The sequence below is a fragment of the Doryrhamphus excisus genome, linkage group LG8, assembly GCF_037039965.1.
Source record: "Doryrhamphus excisus strain RoL-2023G ecotype Guam linkage group LG8, RoL_Dexc_Guam_v1.1, whole genome shotgun sequence".
Classification (NCBI taxonomy): Eukaryota; Metazoa; Chordata; class Actinopteri; order Syngnathiformes; family Syngnathidae; genus Doryrhamphus; species Doryrhamphus excisus.
The window spans coordinates 9,664,310-9,685,547 of NC_136364.1; the positions used below are offsets into that span (position 1 = coordinate 9,664,310).

The following is a 21,238-nucleotide window of genomic DNA, read 5'->3' on the forward strand; positions in this document are numbered from 1 at the left end:
CACCTCGTGGTGTTTAAGGAACACCCACTGCGGCCAATAGGCAGCGAGGAAGAAGAGGGACTGGCCAACAGCGTGGTCGCCTTGGCGCTGAGGGGGCGGGGAGAGCGCTGCTGGAGGCTCCACGGTGGCTAGCTAACAATAGGCCGGGACCAGAGGCTGGGCTAAGGCTTGAGGAGCAAGACGCAGGGCGGTGGAGCTTAGAGGACTTTAGCAGCACTTCAGACGGCGTGGCCCGGTGTATGTTATACCTCGCCCCTGCTGCTCTCCCTGGATTCTGATCAGCAAGCACACAAAGGGTGAGACTGTTTATTTTTTTTACTTTTCCAATCAACTTGTAATGAATGTTCTATCATGATGTAGAGGCGTGCGGTGGACTTACTGGACGGAGGGCTAAATGACTGGAAGCTGCTCTTATTTTTTTTAAAAACTCTAATTGACCTCGTCTTTATTCGTCTTTTAACGCCCCACAGGCCTGTCTGTGCACCTTGTTCTTGTGCCCATGTTAGCTTTTATTGGAACGTTAAGTGTTGACTTCAATGAATGAATGAATGAATGAATGACTGGAGGAAGACACTTGGGCAGGTCTGTTGCTATCCGCCTCTGCTCCGCCATGAACTTTATGACACTGCAGAGACAAGACTCCACAAGACAAGTGCAGACCTCCGCAAGGCTTCAACATTAACAGATGGGCGTTTTACATGGCATCCTGCTATCTGGATCAGATCTGGATTCAACTTGGTTTAATTGCAGGTTCTAACAATGTATGAATAGTTGCCAAAATTGAATGGGAACATCCTGTCCGTTATACTGTATAAATAATGAAGAACAGATGAAGCCAAACTTCCAGGGCGGAGGTAACAGTGCAGGGTTTAATTTTCAGTAGTGGTCCAGGAGAAGCTGACTGATGATGGTGAGCGTTCCTGCCAGTGATTTGTCTGATGTGACGTTTCCACACACCTCAGCATTCAGTGTTGTCCTCATCCCCTCATTTAAATGATCAATAATCAATGAATGAGAGTACACGTCTTCTCTGTCTGAGTTGCATCGCACTTGATCTTTGATCCTTGGCAAGAAGAGTTGCTTCCTGCTCCACTTGCTCCTGGTTTTCCCAGTGCATCGCTCTTCTTCCTCTGTGTGTGTGTGTTGCTCCTCAGGCTTGCAGTCTTCATGTATGGTTACAGTGTGACACATGCAGTGAAGCAACACTAATGTGGTTATCTGCCGTATAAATACTCCATCACACTCTCTGTGGCTCTGCAAAAAATTGTCAATCACCACTTTTTTGCTTCGGATTGCGATTGTGTTTCCCTGGTATGATTGTTTTTTATTCCCCGCCACACGATTAATTACTCAATTAATCGAAACAACAAGCTTCAGATCAATCAACTAAGAAACAGTCGTCAGTTCCAAGTGAAGATAATCAGTCACATCAAAAACTTAGCACATTTTCTCACTCAACAACGCATTCATGCAAGTAAAAATGCAGGCTGATTAATAATAAATAGAACCAGGGCAGTGGAGGCAACTCGCCCTGGTCAGCAGGCTCACTGCGGGACTGTGAGAGCCAGTCCCGCAGACTGGTGTCGGCCACCATGTAGTGTGAGTACTTGAGTAAAATGGGAGTGTTTGTTTGGGATGCAGCTTGTTAAATGGGGCCCATTATGATTCTTCCAATTTTCTGACCTATAAATGTAATTCGAATGTTGTATTTGCTCCCTGAAAGAAGTTTGGGATGGCTCAAAACGCTCAATTTCAAAAGGGCGTGGCTGTAAACCAGATAAGCTCTCTGCCCTCCCCCAAGCTCTGCTCCTCTGTTTACTTGATAGCAATGGCTCGTACCACATTTGTTGACACCACCATCAGGCACAAGTGGTTTGTGTTCCTGATTCCCTACCAGCAAAAGAAATGTATTTTAATCTGTTAGCAGCATTTCACACTGGACTGTTATATGAACATGGGCCAGTATGCAGCTGGACTAGCCCACAAACTTAATGAAGCCCTACACCTTTTCAACCTTACTTGGTTGTGTGGAAGGGTCAGAAGAACAAGCAGTAAATGCTAAAATGCTAAAGCTGCTTACGATGGAGGAACCCCTTTTCTTGAAAAACTTGTGTGTGTCCGGTCTCTACTTCTAGATCAGATTCGGAATCCAACACATATGGCTGTATGTTAAAAGCCAACATTTTGTTATCAACTCCTATACCGTTCCCAGCTAGCGGCACAAACCGGAAGTCCTGTTATGCACTCGCTAGTGTGACCAACCATAGCGGAGTGGGTGTGCCTGAAGGCGGGCTGTGTGTGGAATGAATTAAAACAGACCGTTCTAGTGGGAACAACGAAATCCAAAGAAATACAGCTGAATAGGTGCATATTCTGGAAGTACTGTAAAGCTTTATGTGCTGGTGGAGCTGCTCTGTAGGAGTCCACAACTCATTCATTCATTTTCTACCGCTTATCCTCACGAGGGTCGCGGGCGTGATGCAGCCTATCCCAGCTGTCTTCGGGCGAGAGGTGGGGTACACCCTGGACCGGTCGCCAGGGCACATATAGACAAACAACCATTCACACTCACATTCATACCTATGGACAAGTTGCAGTCGCCAATTAACCTGGTATGTTTTTGGCATGTGGGAGGAAACCGGAGTACCCGGAGAAAACCCACGCATGCACGGGGAGAACATGCAAACTCCACACAGGGATGGCCAAAGGTGGAATTGTGAACCCTGGTCTCCTAGCTGTGAGGGCTGCGCGCTAACCACTCGGTCGCCGTCCACAACTCGAAAAATTATAAAAAAAATTATCTTAATAGGTCCCCTTTAGGTCCCCTTTAGTTTGTTGTGCTGATTGTAATGGTTTTGGCAGCTGTCGACTACTCTGTATGCACGTTACTGCCACCTACAGGCCTGGAGTGGAACATTGTCAATTGCAACATTCAGAGCTGAGTTTCAAATGGACTGCAGTACTTGGTGGAAAAGTGTTTTTGGAAAAAAAAATTGGATGAGTTTGTTGTGTGAAGCTACGTCCTTTGTCACCACCGAAAGCCACACCTTGCGACCCCCCCACCCCCCTCCCAAAGGGCACGTTTGATTTGATGTTCACACTTGCACACACATGACACCACCTTGTCTGTCCAACAGGGCACTTTTTCTAATGTAGCCTGTCGGCGTGTCCTCTGTGCACTCTGCGAAGCAACACACACACACACATTGTATTAGAGAGACATGCGGCATGTGTTGGATTTCTGAAAATTACGAGTGTTTTTTTCTCTAATTAGAGCAGAAGTAGGAAAAAACATGACGTGTGCGACAGAGCATGCTGTTGTTGTGTGTGTGTGTGAATCCTGACGCATGTTACACGATTAGCAAAAGCTTCTGATGAAGCAACTGTCACTGAGACTTGTGCATTTAACGTAAGTGATCAAGACACACACAGGCTTGGAGGTTAAAAGTAGATCCACAGGTGTTGAAATGTAGCATTAGCCTGCTGTAATGGCAGCTTAGCAGCAGATAAATCGTGTGTGTGTTGTGACAGTAAGGTGTGAATGTGTGCACAGCTGTCAGCCTTCTGTTCATCCTCCACTCTCGTCTTTCTCCTCTACCGTCAGGACACTGCGTCGGCGCGACAGGAAGTCAGACTGAGTGAATGTTTTGAATGACAACAATGTACAGTGTATGCTAAGAAGTTGTATATATTTCAAGAAAAAATGTACATCTCAGCTGTGTAGGTGAAAACGTGTGTTATTTGTATCAACATAAGTATTTGTTTGATTTTTGCTGTTCCTTTTATAATTTTTCAACTTTTTTCAATCTTTGTAAATTATTTTCTCATAATATTCTCATAATATTTTTATTTTATTCCAATAATATTGTAACTTTTTTATTACGCCTTTAAAAACAAATGTGTTCATTAATATTTCACCTTTATGGTACTTAAGCAAAAAAAATATTTTTCTTTATAGTATGTTTATTCTTGTAAAATCGTGATGTTTTTTTTTGTCCAGTTAGCATTCGACTTGTCCTCATAATATTTTGACCTTATTTTCATGACATTCAAACTTTTTACACATCCATTTTTTTTTTGAATTAGGACTTTTTAGAATATTATGACTTAAAAAAAGTCCTTATTTTTCCTTAAAATTTCAACTTTATGCTGCTAAAATTGCTTTTGTTAAATTTTAATTTTATTCTTGTACATTTACTGCAAATATTTTCAATTTTGTTAAATTATTATAAATAAAAAAACCCCACTGCTGGCCACACATAATAATATGTAACATTACATTTCTGTTTTCGTCTGACCGTTTGGAACGGATTCATGACAAATACCGAAGTTCCACTGTCGGAAAAATGTTTAGTCAGTAGAAAAGAGTGTAATGTGCATGCCAGGCCACTAGTTGGCGATGTCACTGCACGATGAAACCTCACACACACGGATACCTACAGCCAATATTGTTGACATTTTTAGTAGAGGGGTCTGATATTGGGTTTTTTGCCGAAAACTGATATGCGATATTGTCCAACTCTCAATTTATGATACCGATATGTATAACATGACATATCTCCTTTGGTGGAATGAACACGTGTTGTATACAGCATTTTTCAGGATGGGGGGGAAAAAAACTTTATGCTGATATTGGGACAATAATTATTTTATAATTATTTTAATGTTAAGTATTAAAAGTTCGCCATGCCATGTTGGAGAATGTTGACTTTGTTTTATTAGCATTGTTCTTATATAAACTAGTAGCTTTTATCCAGCCGATTCCTTTGCTTGGTGTTGACATAGCAGCTGATGGTAGCTCTAATCTACTCCAGGTCGCTGAGAATCGATCAGTGCGCGGCCTGTAGGCGTCTTCCTCCACTACATCCTCATTAGAGCCTCCAGAAGCTTCCACACATCATGCTGATGTCTCTTCACGTTACGTAACCACAAGCGGGGCCCCTCCCAGCATGCACTGCCGCCTCCATTATTTATGAGGTCACCATGGTAACGGCCGCTTGGAGATGGGGGCGGAGCCTGACAGCTGGCGTGTAAGTGATGGGGAATCGCCCCTCCCCCCCGACACACCTGTAGTCTTGTGCTCTCGCTGCTCTTTTATGCATTTTTGATGGTGTTGGTGTGTCTGTCTCGCATTTGTACGAAAAACACTTAAATAATTCATTTAATTCACTCTTTATGCACTAGTAAAAAGGAATTTGCTTTGTGCCAGGTTCAACAAGACACAAGAAGTGAAAGAGAAAAGGGTTTTGTCTTATTTTCTCACACTGACGCTCCCTTTTTTGTCCTCTTTTGTGTTTCTTCACGCTTGTCATTGTTGCTTCTGTCCACATGGGCCTTAGTTGTCCTCCTCATTCATTCATTTACATGATAAATAGCTCATTGAATGTAACGGAACTGTCCAAACATGATGAATGTGTCTTCTCCTTATGTCGCAACCTTTTCTAGACAGCCATGCACAATAGAAATACTGTAGAAAAAGTCCATTCCAGGGTCAAACCGTGGCCTTTATTAAGTGTACAGTTGCATTTTGACATCATTAGCTGTCATACAAGTGTAAAAAGAAGTGAAGTACTAAATGATGCGTCTTACTTCCTGTTTGTTACACGTTTGTCAAACCTGCAGAGATCTTTACAGCTATTTTCTATTCTATGTTTGTATATGTATATTTTGAGATTCTTAGTCGACGTGAAAAAAAAAATCCACACACAATTTCGGCTACACAGATAATATTGACCAAGCACAGGCACTTTGGAAATCCAATAACATTTGCTACTTTTCGTGTCCACCACCACCACACATGTTAATTATCTTGGGGAACGCAGCCCCTTCAATGGTTTTGTTTCCAACACAAAAAGCTAGGCTATAATTATGGGCCCGAATGACTCCAGACACCTCTTTCTGCAGCCTTTCCATGGATTTCCTGCCAATTTAATTCCCACACTCCCAAGCGCTCCCGAGGACTTCCGGATATGTAGGTCCACGTTTACTGAGTGCAGACAATCTGCAGCCCATACAAGGAAGTGTGGATCGCAATGACATTCGTAGAACTCGGTGTTAGAAACAACTAGAGCCTGCAGGTGACCATGACCACGATGACGTATCACTTTTATTAGCTGTTCCACCAGGTCAGACACGCCTACCGCTTCATGAGAGTCCCACGTGGGACAGAATATACCCAGTTTGTCTGAAAATAAGAAGCTTAACATACCACTAAAAAGACACAATGAAACTCTTTGAGGGCTCCTGTGCTGAGCGGCGTGTCCTTGCAGTACCATGAGGAGTGTTTCTTGGAGTTTTTTTTTTTTTTATCAGTCTGTGAAGTAGAGCGGCAAAGTGATTGTAGTGGGAAGTGACAGCGAGTCACAGTCAGCACCCATCAGGACGCCTCTGCTCCGCCATCATGTCGTCTTTAAGTTAACATGCAACGCTCCAATTTGGGGAAACGCTAAGCACGGCTACCTGCGGCTAAGACCTTCAACTTGTTGCTCTTACCCTGTCTGTGATGTTTTTGGTTTGGCTGCTAGCTTCTACCTGTTTGTAGCGACAACAATGGAACCCGCTTAAATCGGCCCCCTTTATATTGCCCACCTGGATACGTCGAACAACTTAAGTGTTGTTGTTATTGTTAAAAAGTGCCAGCTGAAGCTTTTTTCAAATTCATTCATTCATTCATTTTCTACTGCTTATCCTCAGAGGGTGCTGGAGCCTATCCCAGCTGTTTTCGGGCAAGAGGCGGGGTACACCCTGGACTGGTGACCAGCCAATCACAGGGCACATATAGACAAACAACCATTCACACTCACATTCATACCTATGGACAATTTGGAGTCGCCAATTAACCTAGCATGTTTTTGGAATGTGGGAGGAAACCCACGCATGCACTGGGACAACATGCAAACTCCACACAGAAATGGTCGAGGGTGGAATTGAACTCGGGGCTCCTAGCTGTGTGGCCTGCGCGCTAACCACTCGGGCAGAGAGCAGCACAGAGTGACAGAATCCCCATGCAGCAAGAAAAGTTAATCTATCAGTTACATATTCGTATTAATTAATCAGTGAATAGTTATCACTGACCCGTCGATAAATCAGTAGGGCTCGAGTTATAGTTAAGTTATTTAAGCACCATATATTGAATTAGTTTTTGTGTATTTTGTGAGCAATAAGGTGAAGACCCTTAAGGCTACCCACATTTACCCCACTAAGAAAATTCTATTGAGTATTAGTTCCGCCTCTTCCTGTCCATGTTTTTCATGCATATGTGGTCGGACTGTTTTTATGGTTTAAGAGCACTTTGGAAGGCTTCAGCCATTTTTAACACACATATAGTGCAACATAATGACAACAAAAGTAAATAAAGTGTCCATGCCTAATACTGGTGCTGTATAATGTTGAATATTGGACTGGGATGTAAGTGATACGTGTTCATACATAGTCTTCTAAAGTCCACTGTGCTGCTTCAGGGTGTGTCCATCTCACATTAGCCGTGACACGAAACAGACACACTGGAATGTGATATTGTTATGGTGATGATGTCATAGTTTGTGTCATTTAGTAAGTCGTCGATGAGTAAGTGGAAGCAGCACACAAGATTGATTATGTATGTTTGTGTGAGGGCGTTTTTTTCTGCATGTGTCTTAAGATCCCTTGATACACATACACACAGCTTCATGCAACCATCTGTCACCCCCCCACCCCTTCTGCGTATTGCATTTAAGGACCAGCTGAGTCTACATTGTGTGTGTGTGTGTGTGTGTGTGTGTGTTGGTCTTCTTTTGTGCTGTCGTAATGTTGAGGTTGCTTTGTTTGCGTGTACAGAAGGTTATTTTGTGGCATCTAAAGTTCTACATAGAGTTCTTGCTATGAAAATATAAATGGATTGATGATACATATGTAAAACTGTAGATTTCATTTTCGTCTAGACTTAAAAACAAATGCAAAGCATTTGCATCACCAATGCAAAGATTATTGATTAAAGAAAAAAAATGTAAGCCACAAGAAAAAGCTGTGCAGGTGAGTGACACTTCTAAAAACAAACTTCTTATGTAAGTTAAAGGGGACCAATTATGCCTTTTCCACTTTTCTGACCTCTAAATGTAGTTACAATGTTGTATTCTCGTGTTAAATGAAGCCAAAGTTTGCGATAATGAGATTTGTACATTTGGAAGTGAGCCCTGAAAGAAGTTTGCGACGGCTCAAAACACTCCGTTTCCAAAGGCGTGGTAAAACTGCCCCTTTGTGATGTCACAGAAGGACGGGCTTCCTTATATGGGCATGTCTGTAAGCCAGATAAGCACTCCGCCCTCCCCCAAGCACTTTTCTGTTTACTTGCTCGCAAAGCCTCATTTGTTGACAATTTCTAAAGTCGCCACCATCAGGCACAAGTGGTTGGTCCTTATTTCCTACCAAAAGAAATGCATTTTAATTTCTATCACAGTCGCTTCTGGAAGCCAATTTGGTCTGCTTATATCGATACAAAAGCAGCTTAAATCAATCTTTGCTTAAGGATTTCAATACCAAAAAAGAACACGGCGAACGGCTGCTTCCAGTCAACTTTATTTTTCACACTTCCACCACCAGAGCGCAGCACACACACCGATTCCCGCACTTCCTGGTTCACAGGTCATGCTCAACCCGCCCCACATAGCTGGCCAAACACATGCCTGCAACAGAAGAACCAACTGACATAGCATACACACCTATTCCAACGAAGACACAAGCGTACAAATACATGTATTTAATTGTGTTGTATTCAGATATCTTTTTATCGCTTGCAATAATCACTGTTTTTCATATGTACATGCTGGCGTTCGTGGTTTCTCTCATGTGTATAGATTCTATACAGGCATGTGTTTGGCCAGCTATGTGGGGCGGGTTGAGCATGACCTGTGAACCAGGAAGTGCGGGAATCAGTGTGTGTGCTGTGCTCTGGTGGTGGAAGTGTGAAAAATAAAGTTGACTGGAAGCAGCCGTTCGCCGTGTTCTTTTTTGGTATTGAAATCCTTAAGCAAAGATTGATTTAAGCTGCATTATTGCCCACTTTTAATGCAGTTCGGCGCAGGATCGGATATATGGATAGTCCGGTTATATCGGTATTTTTTCCGACTCCCGAGAATATCGATATAACAAGACTTTACTGTATGTATATATCCTCTGATTTTAGCCTCTCAAATGTCAATGTTTTTGAATTTCCCCAGTCATCCATGAAAGCAGACCAAAACAAGATACTCACACATTAGCTTTTACTTTGGAAAACAGCAATGTGCATGTAGGTGTTTGCTTCGTATTAATTTGGTCCATCTATGGCCTGACCGATTACCTACTCCATTCATGGAAACAACAAGCTTCAGATTAACCCACTTAGAAAATGATCATGATTGGAGTGTACATTTGTTTTACTGAAGCCATTTGACAAACATTTAGATTTTTTATTATTTAACCTTATTTTAACAGAATATTCAAGTGGCAACCTGGTGTCTGTACACTTATTTGCTCTATTCATCGAAAAAATAATCAACAATCAATTCATCGGTTATGAAAATAATCATTCGTTGCAGCCGAATCTGGATACTGTGTTTAGGAATGGGTAGCAAACCTCTGTATCATGATGGCACCGGTGCACGGTGAGTTCAATGGCAGCCTCAACAACCTCATTCATTCCCCCGCTTTGTGATTTAACACAAAGCGGCTAACTCAGTGCTTCTGTTCAAGACTCTTGCTCCTTTAAGGAAGATGTTTAGCCACACGGAGGACGTCCATTAGGAGTCAAGCTGTATCGAGGCTGTCGCAACAAGACACGAAGAGGTGTGGTCCTCACTGACTTCATAACAGACAGGGAGGTGCTGACAGGGGTGTCACTTTCAGCAGAGTCCTGACATGTGACCTGTCTAGGAGGTGTTTTCCCCAAACTAATAATGCTACGGTTGTGTGTCTCAGACCACAATCCAGACTCAACAAATCCTGAACTCTGCTGCTTGGTACAAGTCCACATTGTCTTTGACACGTCTTTATTTCAGTGTGACAGTGTTGGATGTTCCACAGACCTTCAGGTGGACGCCTATCTATGTGTGATGTGAAGGAGTAGTCTCGAGTTACCTTCTAATGTGTCACCACCGGTAGGCACACAAAATACACTCTTTACACAACAGTGTGTGTGTGTGTGTGTTGCAGACCAACAAACAACAAAGAGGGTGTCACTTCCTTGTAAACTGCAAACGTTTGAAGGCCTGATGACTGCAAACAAACTGCGCCTTGTGTGTGTCACACTGCACGCACAATAAGCTGCGGGGGTCACGTGACTCACCTTGTGACATCATGGTGTGTGACATCACACTTTGTGGCAGCAGGCTGGTCAAAAGGAGGCCTTGCGCTCGCTTTCATGCACATTTTTCACTTCACTTTGCTTTGTGTGTATGTGTCTGCACTCAGGTGAGCATGTTTGCTTTTTCGTATTGTGTGCAACTTCCTGTTGATTTAGTGTTGCGGGGATATCCACATGGAAATATTTCAGGTCTAAGCAGCAAAGTATTTTATCATGTCAGCCTCTCATCCACACGGAGCTGGCGGTCTGTTGGTGGAGGTTTCTTATTTCTATGCATTTTTAATTGAAATCTTGTCTTGCAAACAGCTAATGTGAGTGATGGCGTGTTGTTATGCTTCATAAGAAAGGGGAGGATGCCCAGTGAGATACATTGTGATGGTCTATGACCATGCAACTCTTCATCAAAGTGTTGTAGCCACTAGGCATGGTGGTCTGCAGTGTTAGATATTATTATTATTATTACATTATTACTAGGGATCGACCGATATGTTTTTTTTCCACCCGATGCCGATACCGATTTTTTTCCCATCACTCTTAGCCGATGGCCGATTTTGCTTGGGTTGATATTTGTGGCCGATACTGCTTTTGCTTCCTCAATTTTTATGAAAAAATTACAATAATAACAAATATTACAGGTCTCAAGTTTAAACAAATATTTATTGAAATGTAAACACTGAACACAGTAGGATTCAGCTTTCTTAAACACACATTTAAACGGCATTATCAACTTTAAAAGGAATAAATATTCAACCATGTGCAAAACATTTCTGTCGTAGTTTTAAGTTTTATCTAGCATCCATGTGATGACTGCTCCTCAGCGGTGTTGCCCGGCGGATACACATAGCTGTCCAGCGGATGCCTGTCTGTAAATCATGCGGCGGAAAAATATATCGGTGAACCCACGCCCGTATCGGCCGATACCGATTCAAGTAAAGAACGCAAATATTGGCCCGATATATCGATATATATATATTTGCCGGCCAATGTATCGGTAGATCCTTTAATTATTATATTGTTATTGTCAGTGTCGTCTAATAACTTCACATAGAAGGCCTTTTTAACACAAATACTCACATAACACAATCAAGGTTATGCAACATTTACCTAGGATTGATGGAAAAATACTGGGAGGATGGGAAGCAGACTCACAACACATGCATCGTCCCTTATAGAAACTTAACTTTCACTTTGACGCAAACCTAACTTTTATTTCCAAAGTCACTCTCCTGCGTAACCAAATATATTGCTCTTATTTTTCAATATAATTTGATAACTTGTAAAATGTTGTGATCATTGACTACTCCTCCAATAGCAACGTGGTGCCAAGCTAAAGAAGAGTAATGGCTTTGACCGCGGCCATCATGCACTTGCTGTCCTCATTGCAGGAGCGTCGCTGAAGATGTCTGACAATGGGGAGGTCGAGGACAAGCCCCCAGCCCCGCCCATGAGGAACACCAGCACCATGATTGGCTCCTGTGGCAAGGACCCCGCCCCCGTCAACCACGGCTCCAAGCCCCTCCCACCCAACCCGGAGGACAAGAAGAAAAAAGACCGCTCCATCCGATTCATCCTGACGGGGGGAGGCGACAAAAGTGAGTGAGACCCCAACCAGAAATCCCCTTTCCCGCAATTGGGGATTATAGCGCCACCTGTTGCTTTGGGTTTATTTATAATGACAGCTTTGTGTGGGACGGTTTTTAAAAATAAAAAGGTGTGTGTGGTACGTGTCAGAGGTCATGAATACATACGTCAACACGTCTTGTCTGTTTGTGTTTCAGCCTACAAGAGGAAGGAGCGCCCGGAGATTTCTTTGCCGTCTGATTTTGAACACACCATCCATGTCGGATTTGATGCTGTCACTGGGGAGTTTACTGTAAGTGTGTGTGTGTGGGGGGGGGGTTTCTACACACTAATGAACTTTTCCCTCAATAGTCCCATCAGACAAAGAGGTCTTGTTTAGTTTCAATCTTGATCCGCTTCACTGAACTCTTTTAACCGGCAGTCTGTGCATGTGTGCGCGTGCACGTCTAGATGCTGCTGCTATTTTTTTCTTTTTTGGCTGAAGTCACTCCAGTTGAAGTGGTGTTGTCTGAATGAAGGACTGCAGCAGTGAAATCATGTGATCTCATTTGATGTCATGTGACCCATTTGTGTGATCAAAGAAGGACAGGACAACTCTTTTATGTCTGTGTGTGTGTGTGTGTGTGCACAGGGCATGCCCGAGCAGTGGGCCCGCCTCCTGCAGACCTCCAACATCACTAAACTGGAGCAAAAGAAGAATCCTCAGGCTGTCCTGGATGTTCTTAAGTTCTACGACTCAAAAGAGACCAGCAACAGCCAGAAATACATGAGCTTCACTGGTACACACACACACACTTCTTATCGACACTTCCAATTGTATCTCACTTTTTGGTTTTCCATGCAGATAAAAGTGCCGAAGTCTTCATGTCGTCCACTGCAGCGGTAAGAATATGTCATCATTTTTTAATCAGCTTTCAGGAAGCAATAGTACCTTGTCACTTTGCTCTTCAAATTCCACCGCTTCAGTATGAATATATACACACTTAATAAATGATGCTGTTTTGTTGTTGACCATGGCCTATTATTAGTTTAAAAAAATGCATATTTAATGCCAATGTTACACATTTTGGCCTAAATTAAGCATTTCCAAGCATAAAAATGGCAAAACAAAGTCAAATACAAACATAAGCCATTTAGAGGACATGTTCAAAGTAGTGTTATGTTTGGTAAGATGGACAAGCACCAGGCTTGATTGCCGGAACGACAGGCTTTTATTGCAGCTTTAAATTATCTCACAACAGTTCCAATAATCCCTAACACGAGCTATTGTTGAGGCCGCAACCCACGCTTGGCTAAAACTCAACTTTGAAGCCGAGTAATACGAATGTAAAAGGGACTATAGGGGTATTATTTTATGTCCAGAGGGCTCTTGTAATGTTACACATGTTTATAAGGTTGCAAACAGGCTTCCATTTATAAATAAGGAATCTTACTTTGCGGGAATGTACTTTTTCTTGTTGTATTAGCAATATTATATTGTGAGAGAATCATTTTAATGGAGTCAGGGAGCAAACCTTTCATGTCCTCAGAGAAGCTTCTTTAGCAATGGCTGGGGTGGTTTGGAGAATATGGTGACAACTAGTGGTCAGCATGTATACTGCAAATGCTTTGTCAGCATTTGACTTTTTGACTCGTGGGCCGCGTTGAGCTAACAAAACTGTGCGGGGGGCCAGAATATATATTTAATACACACACTATTTTATGCTTATAAGTTTTCTTGAATTATTTGCCTAATTTAATCTGAAAACGTGTCATCTTATTAGCTATATGTTCTCATGTCCCTTTTTTCAGGAGCACTTTAAACATCAGACCACATCAAACTACGAAATTGAATTTTACATTTTTTTTGTTTGTTTTTTACTGAATAAGACATGCAGCTTGTAAGTCATGTTGCCAGTTTGTATGTTGAAATACTTAGAAAGCAACTGGCGGGCTGGATTCAAACACTTGGTGGGCTGCATGTGGCCCCCGGGCTGTAGTTTTCCCACTCCTGCTCTAAGGCTTTAGAGGTTTTAGAGTGTTTTAGTTGAATGTGGTGCTAGTGTTGTCTGCACGTTGCTGAGATGAGATGGGGATGAAAAGGTATTGTTGATGCCAGTCCTTGATTTCTCCCTGCAACGTGAATCAGCATCTTTCCCAACTTTCTTTGCCGCTGCTGCAACCTGGGCGCTTGCCCAGCGGCGCTGACATCTCAACATCTCAGTGTCCTTGCATCCCAGCTTCCTTTAGTTGGATATCGAGAAGCAGACGTGTCAAGTCTGGAGTCGGTTTATTGTAGGATGACAGGAAGGGATGGCATTACGATGTGATGGTCCCCCTCCCACAGAGCTCTAAGACTGTCTCGGAGACACCCGCCATCGCCACCGTGTCTGAGGACGAGGACGAAGACGAGGCCGAGCCCCCGCCCATCATTGCCCCCCGACCTGAACACACCAAGTCGGTAAGGATGAACGCACGCACACATTTTTTTCACATCAGGCAATGACTGATGACCCCTCCACGTTCTCTTTCTCTCACACACACACACATTGTTGTCTCAGCCATGTTGGCGGTTGAGAGGCTGCTGCTATGGCGCCCTCCAGCGTCTCCATGGTGATGACTCTGTTGGACTTGATTGGAACTTGGACACACAAACACATTAAACTCATGATTTACTTTGTGGGAACTTGACGTTAGAGGCCATCATGTCCTCACCATGTGTCAGATTTATGTCCACACACACACACACACACACACAGTAAGATGAGTGTTTTAAAATGAGATTTAATGCACTAATATGTTCTGCGTCCATTGTTGTCATCAGATATACACTCGCTCAGTGATCGAGCCACTCCCGCCTCCTCCCACCAAAGATGCCGCCACCTCCCCCATCGTCGTGCCAACCGCCGCAGTCACCCCCACACCCGCGCCGGAAGGTGCTCCCGGAAGCCCCCCCAGCGCCAGCCCCGCCCCGGGACCCTCCCTGCCCCGCCCTCAGGACAAAGGAAGGAAGAAGAAGATGTCAGATGAGGAGATCCTGGAGAAGCTGAGTAAGCGCTTTCAAACCGTGATAATCAGTTTAATGATGAAATAGGCCACAGGATCTGGTCGTTAAAATGTTGGAGGTGTGAAGAAGACTTTTTATTTTGGAAAAGACTTTCCGGATTCCGCAATAAAAGCCTGTGTGTATTTGTTTTAAACCACGCCCACGTGCATGTCCAGATGTGCTCAGGCCGCCCTCCGCTGGTAAGACTGTGATACTGTCTGTCTCCATGATGGACAGACCTGATATCTCCTTGTCCCCGCCCCCTTTGTCCAGTCTTCTCCTGAGTGAAGTTTTGTCCGAACTTTCCTGCTCAAGTGGAACAAACGTTTCTTTCTTGGGGAACTGTCATGGAACTCTTCTCTCCATTTTGTTTCTTTCCTGGTGGATTGGCGTTTGATCCTCCTCTCCGTCTCTGCTCTTCCTGTCAGTCAGCATGCTGCATCTAGTCACAGATTTATCAGAATTAGGATGATAGGCTGCTCTATCCATCCTAATTCTTTGGAAACAGAACTTCATTTAGTAGTAAAGTCAATCCTCTTAATAAGTGTGTGTGTGTGTGTGTGTGTGTGTTTGCCAGGAACCATTGTGAGTGTAGGAGACCCCAAGAAGAAATACACTCGCTTTGAGAAGATAGGACAAGGGTGAGGTGTTGACATTTACAATCAAGTTTGTGTCCAACAATTTTGATGTTGAACTGGAATTTGGTCTCTTTTCAGTGCGTCTGGGACGGTGTACACGGCTATTGACATCGCCACCGGACAAGAGGTCGGTTCCCTTTATCACGTCCGTCCATCAAGCACAAATCTGTCTATAAAATCACAGCATGGAACATGCATAAAAGTCATCTTCTGGGACGGGTAGGAGATGAAACGTATCTCTTGTGTCTCAAGGTTGCCATCAAGCAGATGAACCTTCAGCAGCAACCCAAGAAGGAGCTGATCATCAACGAGATTCTGGTGATGAGGGAAAACAAAAACCCAAATATTGTCAACTACCTGGACAGGTAAGAGAGGGCTTCAAACTGCAGTTGAGTTTTTAAATGGTGAAAATGATCTGATCAATAATGGTCATCATGATTTTATCATTGTTATCACTTTATTGCTCATTTGTATGCGCTTTGGGAGCAGGAAGCAAAAGTAAACATGGCATGAAACGTGACACTACCTTTTATATTGTGTGGGGGGTGGGGGGGGGTGATAACATGAGCAGCCATTTGGTTGCAGAGGGAAAGGTGGAAGGTAAGCCAATGCTGCCATCGAGTGGCCAACTGACTTGGTTATATTCAGCTTGCTTGATGTGTATAAAAACTGTTTTGTTCATGAATTGCACTCATTATTTGTTGAATACATACAGTAGGTAGTAAACAGTTTGAGTCCTGGCCTGGCTCTTCAATGTAAATTTGGTTTCTTTACGGCTTTTTTCCTGATTACGGAGTCGCCACAGCGGATCACCGATCTTTGGCTGGAGCCCTTTTATATTTCGGATAATGATTACAAATGTCTACAGAGAATCTTCTGCAGCAAGTGTAGCAGTAGGGTGTGAGGGATTTAGTGGCCTCTAGCGGTCAGCATGTAGACTGCTGCCCCCTAACGTCTGTGTACATACTGTGCAGTTGTTGGTAAAATAGTAACTGCCTTTGAAGGTAAATAATTCTTGTGATAAAGGGTACATATAAATATTTCACTGCCTTAAATTTTGTCATTTGTTAAATATGTACATGAATTTGCTTTATATTTGCATTTTAAGCTATACGAGTTTATTACACATCTTTTAACAAAAATGTACCTACTCAAATGTGTTTAATACACAGTCACGATTCATAAATTGCACCCTCACTATTGTGGTTTGTCAAAAATTAATTAGTTACTTTAAGAAAAAGCATATTTAAGTCCATTTGGAGTCTCCAATTAATCTAGTATGTTTTTGGAATGTGGGAGAAAACCGGAGTACCATGGGAAAATCCACGCATGCATCGGAGAACATGCAAACTCCACACAGAGATGGCTGAGGGTGGAATCGAACTCGGTCTCCTAGCTGTGAGGCCTGCGCACCTTGTGTCACCATATAAATGAGAAGACTATGGCATCTTCACTTTAATCCTCTGGAGTTCAAGTTTTGAGTTTGTTTCATTGGTTTCCTGCTTCTCTCTGTGGTTGCCATAGTTACCTGGTGGGTGACGAGCTGTGGGTGGTGATGGAGTACTTGGCCGGAGGTTCCTTGACTGACGTGGTCACAGAAACTTGCATGGATGAAGCTCAGATAGCCGCAGTGTGCAGAGAGGTAAAGGAACATCTCATGTCTTTGTTCTTCAAAGAAAGTCTGAAAGTGATTTGCTCGATCTAACCACCGCCTGTGTCGCCCCCCCATCCCATCCCAGTGTCTCCAGGCGTTGGAGTTCCTCCACTCCAACCAGGTCATCCACCGAGACATCAAGAGCGACAACATCCTGCTGGGAATGGACGGATCCGTCAAGCTCAGTCAGTCCACATCAGCTTGTATAATTGTTTGTTATTTCTTTACCTGGTGGACGGTTTGGACAATTGTGGGGGGAAGACCCTGTTTGTGTCCCCAGTGCCTAAAGCCATGTCCATGTAGGTATTGAAATAAGATATTGGAGGACCACAAAGAAAGCTGAAATGTTGATACTATTAACTAATTTCAAAGCTTTTTACGAACTGATTAGTCTGGTGTGGAAGTATACCCATCTTGTAGTTGCTAATTTTGGCCATTAGGGTGTGCTGTAGTTCCACTGATAACAGCTTTTAGCAACTCTAAAAGATGCTATCATTTTCTGTGTTGGGTCCTTCAACCCAGCGGTGTCCAAAGAGTGGCCCGGCAGCCATTTTCAATTGGCTCTTGGTGTACAATAAAGATAAAATGTATTTACTTTTAATTAGATATTACAGTAATCTCTTGAGTATTAGTTTCAGACACTTGCAACGGTGCAAGTGAATTTTCTGGAAGTAGGATTCCTATTTTATAAATAGAGTATTTTTGTAGTTGGAGCATAGAAAGTTTGTATACAACCTTCTAAATATGTTTTTTAAACAGACCTGAAATAAAACCCCTATAATCATCTTTATAGTAAGAGCATAGAAAATTAGTTTACAACCTTCTAAATGTTTAACATTGTTAAAGCCATCCAGACATGAAATAGCACCCCTATAGTCACCTTTACACTCCTCTCACCCAGTATAGTAGACGGCATTGGCGCAGGAGGTAGAGCAGGTCGTCCAGAAACGGGAAGGTTGGCAATTGGACCCACCCTGCCCCCAGTGCTGCCCACACTGGCGTATGAATGTTTGTTGGTGATTGCAGAGACCGTTGGTGCGAATTGGCAGCCATGTTCCCGTCACACTACCGCAGGGCATCTGTGGATACAGATGTATACAACCACCAATGTGTTACTGAATAATGGGTTGACTTCATTGTGATGCACTTCGGGTGCCTTTTTAAATGCGCTAATCCATTGTTGTTATAATAACATACTCACACGTGAGCATAGTGCAGCATTTCTCAAATAGCGCCATGATGAAATGCCGGTTTGGACGTTGCTTTAACCTAAAGAAGATGAAGATAAATAAATCTTGCAAGCTTAAGGTAACCAAGCCTCTCTCTCTTCTCTCTTTTCAGCTGACTTTGGCTTTTGCGCCCAGATCACGCCAGAGCAGAGTAAGCGCAGCACCATGGTCGGCACTCCCTACTGGATGGCTCCAGAGGTGGTGACCCGCAAAGCCTACGGTCCCAAAGTGGACATCTGGTCCCTGGGCATCATGGCCATAGAGATGGTGGAGGGGGAGCCGCCCTACCTCAATGAAAACCCACTCAGGGTGAGCAAGCGTATTGGTCTGACTCTTGGTGTCTTTATCATCTACTATTGTTGTTTTCCCTACATGACCACTGGGTGGTAGTATAGTAAAAAGTCATGTGTGCTCTCTAGGCCCTCTATCTCATCGCCACCAACGGTACGCCAGAGCTGCAGAACCCTGAGAAACTATCCAGCACCTTCAGAGACTTCCTCAACAGATGTCTGGAGATGGATGTGGAGAAAAGGGGCTCAGCCAAGGAGCTGTTGCAGGTACGGACTGCTTCAGAACACGGGGAGCTTCTTGAACCTGCGTAATTCACTTTGCCACAGAGAGTGAGAACAGATGCCACATAGTAACTCGTACAAGTGGAAAAAGAAGTGAGGCAATGCTAGCAGTAAGGGTCTTTCACACGTGTCACTTTTGGTCAGGTTAAGAACAAACTCCAGGCTTTTTGCTCTGCAAGTACGATTTGTTTAATCAAGGGTGAACGTCTGAGAGACGGGTTTATCTTAGCGGTGTCCAATGTGCGGTCCGGGGGTCATTCGTGGCACATTCTAACAATATCATTTAACAATAAAATAATTTTCTTCATTAAAAAAAACAACAAAAATTGAAACATCAGCATTCATTTTAAAAGGATTTGAACTTTTAAGAGAAAAAATGTGTAATTCTATGAGAATAATGTTGGCGTTTTATGAGGAAAAATTACTGAAATGTTACCTTCATAAAATTGTAATATTAAAGACAGTTTTTTTTTAAGTCGTCAAACAAAAAAGTTGGGTAGCAGAAAACATTTTAATGTTATGAGAATAGCCAAAAGATCGGAATTTAGTCATAATTCCATCCATCCATTTTCCTCTGGGTCCGGCTCGCGGGAGCAGCAGCCTCATTCGGGAAGCCCAGACTTTTGGGCGGGAGGCGAGGTACTTTTTGTTCTGGTCGCCATCATTTTAAGCAGATTTATGTTTAGAAAAATATCACATTTTTAAAAACGTAATATTATGAGAAACAACAACCCAAATTAAATTTGTATTTTTGGAGGAAAATAGATGGATAAAAAGTTATAACATTATGGGAGAAAAGTCATAATATTACGAGAAGAAAATTTACGAAGATTATTTAAGAGGATATGTGAAATATTTGGGAAATTATTGGGGGGGGGGGGCAAAGACCAAAGTTGATACTAATAGGCCTTTTCACCTATGACCTTTTCCCGCCTACATTACAACAGTATGTCAAACAGTTTTGATCGTGACTTGAATTAGCTTGAATTCCCGCGCGCATATGTTTTCTTCTCTGACACATTGCTTTTGTTTTTGAACTATTTCATGTGTCCACCTCAGCATCAGTTCCTGAAGATGGCTAAGCCTCTCTCCAGTCTGACTCCGCTCATCCTGGCCGCCAAGGAAGCTGCAAAGAACAACCGCTAGCTCACGGCATCCCCGCCTGTCCTCCTCCTCCTCTTCCTCTCCTTCTCTGTCCCCTTCCTGAAGATGATTGTCTGGGTCACGACGCCGCTCTTCCCCTGTGACCTTTAACCCCTTGTGCTGCCCCTCCAACAAAACACTGGACTCTTGGAGGGTGGAGCCTAAGTGATTGATGTCATTGGTTGATCAGTGATGTCGTCAACAGAGACTCATGGGAACTTTGGCATTCTTTGTTTTCTACGTGTGTGTGTGTGTGTGTGTGAGAGAGAGAGAGAGAGAGAGAGCATGTGTGTTTATTTTATGGTTTTGCTGTTTTTATTGCTATCTTTTTAAAATCCTTGTGTTACGTGTGCGCGGTGACAGAGGGATGCTGGGATCTCAAGTGATTGTAGCACGGACACGCGGTGTCCAGTCTGCACTGTGAGTTGTTAATAAGAATCATAGCATACGCTGTCCGAACCGCTGATGGATGGCGTCTTGTTTCCTCAAAGCCAGCAGGTCCTCGTAGAACTTCAAGCCAAGTCAGCATTAAATGTCACGAAACATGTTTACCCACCATGCAACCTGACAAACTCCCTCCATCAGCGCTTCTGCGACAACTTGGAAGCTGCCAGGTCAGCGTGCCGACTGCGATGCAGAGATTGTGCATGTTTTTCTTTCTCGGTACGACAGAAGTGGTTCTGAACGAGCCGTGGCGGATGCCTGTGTATAAATGAAGAGCAGAAAATAAAACACTGCGATGAGTCAATGCCGTGTTTGCTTCCTGTCTGGACCGGACTGCATGAACAGGTCGTTTATGAAGCGCCCCTAACTGGTGGAAAATGAAATTACTGTACGTTACTGTACGTGAAACATTCTGCTTATTCTCCAGGGTGACATGGCTCGGCAGGTGGAGTGGTTGTTCCACAACCTGATGGTTGCTGGTTCGATCCCGGATCCCAATGTAATCATTCAGGTTCAATTGTACGACTGAGTGTTGAGAATGAAGTCATGATATTGCATACCACCAGGAAAATAGGTCGTAGCTGGTTAGGAATGAAGGAAACTGCCTTTTATTTATAACGTAGCAGCAAAACAG

At 43.3% G+C, this 21,238-nt stretch overlaps 1 protein-coding gene across 3 annotated transcripts; it reads left to right on the top strand.

The window, feature by feature from the left end:
• The first annotated feature begins 93 nt into the window (after nucleotides 1–93).
• Nucleotides 94–20,922, top strand: pak1 (p21 protein (Cdc42/Rac)-activated kinase 1). Of its 3 annotated transcripts, XM_078792773.1 has the most exons (17): nucleotides 94–296; nucleotides 4,815–5,030; nucleotides 11,704–11,910; nucleotides 12,097–12,191; nucleotides 12,531–12,678; nucleotides 12,744–12,781; nucleotides 14,226–14,339; nucleotides 14,703–14,928; nucleotides 15,101–15,124; nucleotides 15,502–15,565; nucleotides 15,641–15,689; nucleotides 15,815–15,927; nucleotides 17,087–17,204; nucleotides 17,302–17,401; nucleotides 18,558–18,754; nucleotides 18,865–19,002; nucleotides 20,077–20,922. In XM_078792773.1, the coding sequence occupies exons 3-17, from the start codon at nucleotides 11,718–11,720 to the stop codon at nucleotides 20,161–20,163; spliced, it is 1,704 nt and encodes a 567-aa protein (XP_078648899.1). In that variant the 5' UTR covers nucleotides 94–296; nucleotides 4,815–5,030; nucleotides 11,704–11,717; the 3' UTR covers nucleotides 20,164–20,922. The 3 variants fall into 3 exon arrangements, with proteins under 3 accessions (XP_078648899.1, XP_078648898.1, XP_057936810.2); XM_078792772.1 differs by lacking the exon at nucleotides 4,815–5,030 and having other exon boundaries at nucleotides 99–296; XM_058080827.2 differs by lacking the exons at nucleotides 4,815–5,030; nucleotides 15,101–15,124 and having other exon boundaries at nucleotides 110–296; nucleotides 20,077–20,921.
• Nucleotides 20,923–21,238: the final 316 nt, after the last annotated feature.